The sequence below is a fragment of the Camellia sinensis genome, chromosome 5, assembly GCF_055761805.1.
Source record: "Camellia sinensis isolate YWXY chromosome 5, ASM5576180v1, whole genome shotgun sequence".
Lineage (NCBI taxonomy): Eukaryota > Viridiplantae > Streptophyta > Magnoliopsida > Ericales > Theaceae > Camellia > Camellia sinensis.
The window spans coordinates 148,436,639-148,443,022 of record NC_138965.1 but is presented as its reverse complement, the minus strand read 5'-3'; the positions used below and the strand labels follow the sequence as shown (position 1 = coordinate 148,443,022).

Here is a 6,384-nt window from a genome sequence, read left to right as displayed (position 1 = left end):
ATTATATACATATTATACATATTAACTTGTTTGATGCGTATTAATTTGACAAGTTTTTATTTTTACAAACATATAATTTAAAAAAATTTAAAATTGTGATACTTTATTTTCAGACATATATTACTTGTTATTTTTAATGTTACTACACAATAATTGATACCGATACTCAGATACTATTATTTAAAATCATGGTTGATACTCTTAGAGGAAGCAAAGGGATATATACCTTTTGGTAGCAATAAAAATAAATAATTTATTAGGTTATTAGTTTATTTAGATCATATCATTTCTTTCTTATTTTTGTACTTTTTTTTTTCATCAAAAATTAAGTCATATTTAAAATAGAAGTGGGAAAAATAAAAATAAAAAATAAAAAAGGAGGGCAACTCTTATATTATATACACACACTATATGAGTCTATTATATATATATATATATAATCCATTGAACTTTTTCAAGGAAATAGTGAAATAGGCTCTGAATGAACTCTATGAATTGAAACTATGGATTTGTTTGAGAAGGGCTAAATCGGTATATTTTTTTTATTTTTTAGAAAAAAATATAAAATATGAATTAAATTTGAAATGATATGATAAAAATATGATATGATTTAAATAAAATAATTATAACTTAAATAAAATAATGTGTTAAAATAATATGAACTATTTTAACCCATGCCAAACAACCGCTCTATATAAAGATCTTCAAATTGATAAAAGATAAAGAGCTTGAGAGACTCATCAGAGAGCATACAATGGATAGTGTGGTTCAGTTGCAAAGACAGTTGGCTGACTACACAACTTCCTTGTACAATGAGGTATTTCTAACCTATCACCACCCACATTTTTAGAAGCATAAAAGCAAATCTCACAATCCCCCCTCCCCTATTTTTGCTCTTTTATTTCTCAAATTTTAAATATAAGCCGATGCAAATCAATTTTTGATTTTGGACTTTCATAGGTCGATAATGTCCAATGTTATATGATCATATATTTCATCGATGCTGACATGTATCGATCTGATACTGCTTCTATATGTGTGTGTCTCATGTTTTGGGTTGTTGGGTCGCCATTTGATTGTGAGTTTGTTGTGTTCAACTGATACAAATCGGGATTTTGGACTTTTACTTTTTGATAATGTCCAATATCGATTAATATATGACTATATGGCTGACACTGATATTTGTTACTGTTTATGTTTATATATGTGTTTGTGTATATTTGTGCGTCATGTTTTGGGTGGTTGGGTTGGCATTTGATGACGAGTTTGTTGTGTGTGAAAAGGGAATTTTGGATGAACAGTTCACTCAACTTCAACAACTGCAAGATGAGAGCAATCCAGAGTTTGTGGTTGAAGTTGTATCTCTCTTCTTTGAAGATTCTGAGAGGCTTCTCAATGAAGTAACCACAGCTTTGTGAGTACTCAATTGTTTTCTTTTACTTTTTCATTCTTCGTTTTTGTCATATTTCTTTCTTCTTTCTTTTTTTCTCTTTTCTTTTGTGGACTTGTTTTCTTTTTATTTATTTATTTATTTTTGGTTTTACACAAACTAGATTAGCAAACTATTTTGTATTTTTGTTTTTAGAAAAAATTTCTCAAAATAATGTAAACACGATGTTTTGGAATTTTCAAAAATTGTAAGTTTTTATTGTTTTTTTTTTCTCCCTAAAAACACAAAAAACTAAAACGAAAAAAATGTAAAGATTCCAAACGTCAAAGGTTGTTTTTGGTTATGCTTTCATTTTCTAGGTTTTTTTTTTTTTTTTTTTTAAATTTTATTTTTAATACAGAAAACCTATTTGGAAAACTAGTTTCGAAAATAATTTTCAAGAAAATTTTCTAAAAACAACCAACATTCTAGGAAACATTAAAAGGCATTTTAATTTTTTTGAAAACTATTTTTGCATAAAAAAAAAATTAAGAAAAAAATGAAAACTTGGTGATAATGTTTTCTCCCTCTTCTCATTTGTAGGGATCAACAGAGTGTAGATTTCACAAAGGTGGATGCCCATGTTCACCAATTGAAGGGTAGTAGCTCTAGGTAAATACTTTTTTCTTTTCTTTGTTGTCACTGGTATCCGGGTCATCTTTTGCTTATCTCAACTAATCTTAAGACTCTAAAATTTATGACAAAACAAACTTTTAAAAAATCGTTGCTCACCATGTAAATTCTTTATACTTTTCTAATTCAAATCATTGGTTTTATTTCCTATTATCAAAAAATGATTTTCAATGAACAAAATACAACATTTACATTGTGTTTGGTTAAGAAATTTAAGAAGGAATTTATAAACGGAAAGGAAAAATGTAAGTAAAATATAAATACAATATAGGGCAAATTACATATACACCCCTCGAGGTTTGGTTAAATTACAGATACCCCCTGAGGTTTCGGAAATTACATCCCGCCCCCTGAGGTTTGTATTTTCATAACAATTTACCCCCTGAGGTTTATATTTCATAACAAATTACCCCCTAATTTCTTATGCAAATATAGTATTCAGGGGGGAATTCGTAATTTCTCAAACCTCAGGGGGGTATTTGTAATTTAGCCAAACCTCGAGGGGTGTATATGTAATTTGCCCTAAAATATATCTATATTTCACTTAATTTCACATAGTGTTTCCCTTTCTGTTTCCAAATCCTTTACCAGATCCCTTAACAATCTTAGTTTCAAAATTTTCTTTACTACATATGGCCCCAAGTGCAGGTTTAAAATTTTGATCACTCCTGAACGTAAACTCCCCTGTCCATACCAAAAATAGACCTAATAGATGAAAATGCTGCCTTATCTAGTGCCATACTTGAGCTCGAGTCTTATTGTTGCAAATGCATCTTCATGTCCTTATTCTCTCTTCCACTGATTAGCTAACACTATTACAATTTACAAACCTGTTGAGGTTTTTAGTTTAACTTTCATGAGCGAATGAACATTGTGATTATTGAACTTGTTATACGCTTATGGCTATTTGTTGGACTTTCTTATATAATTGAATGTCTTATTATAGTTCTCATGATCTATGTTACATGGACTCGGGTACGGGTGTCGGGTGCGGGTATGTATCTAGAGGTCGGACTCATCAAATCATAAATTTAAGGATACGCGGACTCGGCAAAAAAAGGTCATATTTTTATATTTTTAATCTAATATGTGAGATAAAATGGTATTATATTTAACTTATAGTGTCAAAATGACATTTATAGCAATTATATAACAATATATACATATAATAATAGTGTTATATACAATTATATAAGAAGTATCCGTTGAAAAGTATCCGACACATATCCCATACCCTTGTCCGAGTGTCGGGTGTCCGACACGGGTATTTGATTTAATTTGAAGAGTCCATGTAACATAGCTCATGATATGATGTAAATTGTCATCTACCCGAACATAATAATAATAATAATAATAATAATAATAATAATAATAATAATAATAAACTGAGATCTCAAGGGCATATTGGTAAATTTCATTGTAATTTTTTAGATCAAAATCTGATGATTTTGAATGGCTTGCATAATTTGGTGAATATATATATATATATATATATATTTAATTTTTTTTTTGTTTTTTTTTTTGTTTTGTTGGTGTGGCACGACAGCATTGGAGCACAAAGAGTTCAAAAGCTCTGCATTTTCTTCCGCAACTACTGTGAGGATCACAATATTGAAGAGTGAGTTTCTTCACAAACCCCTAAGGTCCTTTTGGGAATTCTCTTTTTAGTAACTTTTAAAAAAATTTTATGAGATGAAAAAAATTTAAAATATGTTTAGAAATAATTTATTTTTAATTATATTGAAAATTGTGAATCACTAATGTTTGAATTTTTTTGTCCTTGCCACTAGACTTAAGGATTGGTTTGGCAATTAGTATTTTAACAATTATTTTGTTCTAAAGAATTATTGAAAACATTCAAAAAAAAATAATAATAATCTTTTTTGGTTCTTTAGTAATTTTTTTTATTTAGAAATTAATTTTTAGATCTTTTTAAACTGGACTTGAAAAGAAAAGAAGAAAAAAAATTGACAAATTTAAAAAAAAATATATATATATACATAGTTTTTTTTAGCGTCTACCAAACATAGAAGAATTTCAAATTGTGCTTTTTTCTTTTTTCTTTTTTTCCCTAAAATACAGGAAGTTTTTTAGGGAATTATTTTCGAAACCTGTTTTTGGAAGAGAAAGAAATTCTTAAAACAACCCACATTTTGTTAATATTGCAGGTGCCTAAAATGTCTCCAACAAGTAAGGATTGAGTACACCCTTGTGAAGAACAAGCTTCAAACTCTGTTCAAAGTAAGTAATTAGCAAAACATGTGTTTGTGTTGTAAAGCCAAATTGATCATCTTCCACGTCATAGAAACGTTTTCTATTTCATTTTCATTGTTGTAGCTCGAGCAGCAAATTCTAGCCGCTGGTGGGTCAATTCCTACGCGATGAGAGGCAAAGAAGCCAAATCAAGAGAAGAGAGCGAAATGGGGGTTCAGAATTTGTAGAGAAATTTCACTATTTTTGGTTTTGAATCTTTTGAGCTTGAGCATGTTCTGTAATAACAAAGGTATGAGCCATGATGGAGATTGTGAATAAACCATTTCACTTCTTTTATTGATCATCATAATTTTCTCTTTTTGATTTGCTTGTTCATTGTTCTAACAACTTTTAAAGTTCGAGTTAGAACCCCAACTTTGAAAGTACAAATATAGATATAGACAGGCATGTAGGAAACTGCAATTTCAAAAAATTAGGACACAGACACGGTGAAGATACATCAAAAATATGTTATTTATAAATTTTTATTTGCAATGTATATGAATATTACAACAATAACAAATAATTAAAAATAATGAAAAACTAGCTCATTTTACATGAAAAAATTGCTCAATTTATAAATCATTCAACATACAAAATATTATCTAGCTTGTCGAAAACATTTAATAATGAAAGTAGATCATCCATCAAAAATAAATAATCACAAGTCAAACGTATCTCTTAAAACATATTTGGAGACGTGGCGTGTGTCTATGATGTACATCCAAAGCGTCCTAGAAGAAAAAATAAAATAAATAAATAAGCAAAATAGATACGCGTTGTGGCATTTCCTACATGTGTCCCAACGTGTCTACATATTGGACACAGTTACACCGACTAATTAGAAATGTCCATGATGGATAGGTCACAACCAAAAACCTTTTCGTTTTTGAACTTTAATGGGTATTAATTTACTAACTTTCCAAGTTTAACTCTATTTATTTTAGTTTCTTAATGATTGATTATATGAAAATGTGTTCACTTAAAAATTTTAAATCCAACACATTTTTCAAAAAAAAAAAAAAAAAAAAAATTGAAAAACAAACCAAAGCCACAAAGGTCAACTGGTGTCTGGTATGCTTTGTTGGTATTAATGTACAAGAAAGGAACAAAGGAATTGTAGTCTGTATGGCTAGTTCTTTAACCACCAAATTTCTCTTGAGGGGAGATCTTGGATTTCAAGTGAAATTGGAAGGCAAGTTTTAATTGCTTGTAAAAAGAGGGTGTGATCTAACTACTAACTTCAGCAAATTCCAAAAAAAAAAAAATTGTACAAGAAAGACATAATATAAACTAGTTCCCTTTCTCCATTGTTGTTTACAAGTTTAACCGATGCAATCGCTATTACCAACCATTTCAAATATTTGTTCTCTTATCTTTGTTTAGTTTAATAATAGGGTAAATTACACTGACCGTTCTCTATTTTAGTAAGTTAAATAGATTGAAACTAATCCAGATGGTACAAAAACATATAAAATAAATGATGAGGTATCGGTTCCCGGGTGGATGGGTCGGACCGGCCCAGGCTCTTCAGGCTCCGGCTCAAGAAGGAGACTCCGTCAGATGACCTGCATGCAAGTTCAGGGGGGAACGGGGCAGTCCCCCAGTGAACCCTCCGGTGCAAGAATTAGTAGAGCAGAGTATGAAAAACTGTATATCGAGAGATCAAGAGAGAGATAACTTAACCTTTTTCTTTCCTCTTATCCTTGCTTATATCCTTTTGTCATCATTTTTCCTGTCTCCTGTGACGTGCTTTTTTTCGCCGAAAGCCTGTGCCATAGCTCATCTTGTTTAGGGTGATGGAGGCTCTGTTCCGGCGGGGAGTGCTGTTGTAATAAATGCTGTGATGGGTCGCATTAATGGTGATGTGTTGTGATAATAACTCTGCAGATCTTTGTCTGCTGATGTGGCCCGTGTCCCACCTGCCGTGTGCCTAAATGCCGTTGGCCCTTCATGTCTAGGTGGCCTCCAGCTGTTCTGGGCCTTGTCAACCGGGTTGTGCCATTGGCCCCAAGTGATGGGTTCGGGGTGGTTTGCCGTGGGCCGTATGCCTTGTGGGCCTATCCATG

At 31.0% G+C, this 6,384-nt stretch overlaps 1 protein-coding gene across 2 annotated transcripts; it reads left to right on the top strand.

Annotated features, from left to right (window-relative positions):
- Positions 1 to 456: 456 nt before the first annotated feature.
- LOC114275608 (histidine-containing phosphotransfer protein 1) lies at positions 457 to 4,619 on the top strand. Of its 2 annotated transcripts, none has more exons than XM_028217639.2 (6): positions 457 to 817; positions 1,284 to 1,414; positions 1,973 to 2,041; positions 3,609 to 3,680; positions 4,231 to 4,303; positions 4,400 to 4,619. In XM_028217639.2, exons 1-6 carry the CDS (start codon positions 755 to 757, stop codon positions 4,445 to 4,447), a joined length of 456 nt encoding a protein of 151 aa, XP_028073440.2. In that variant the 5' UTR covers positions 457 to 754; the 3' UTR covers positions 4,448 to 4,619. The 2 variants fall into 2 exon arrangements, with proteins under 2 accessions (XP_028073440.2, XP_082726206.1); XM_082870080.1 differs by having other exon boundaries at positions 703 to 817; positions 1,302 to 1,414.
- Positions 4,620 to 6,384: the final 1,765 nt, after the last annotated feature.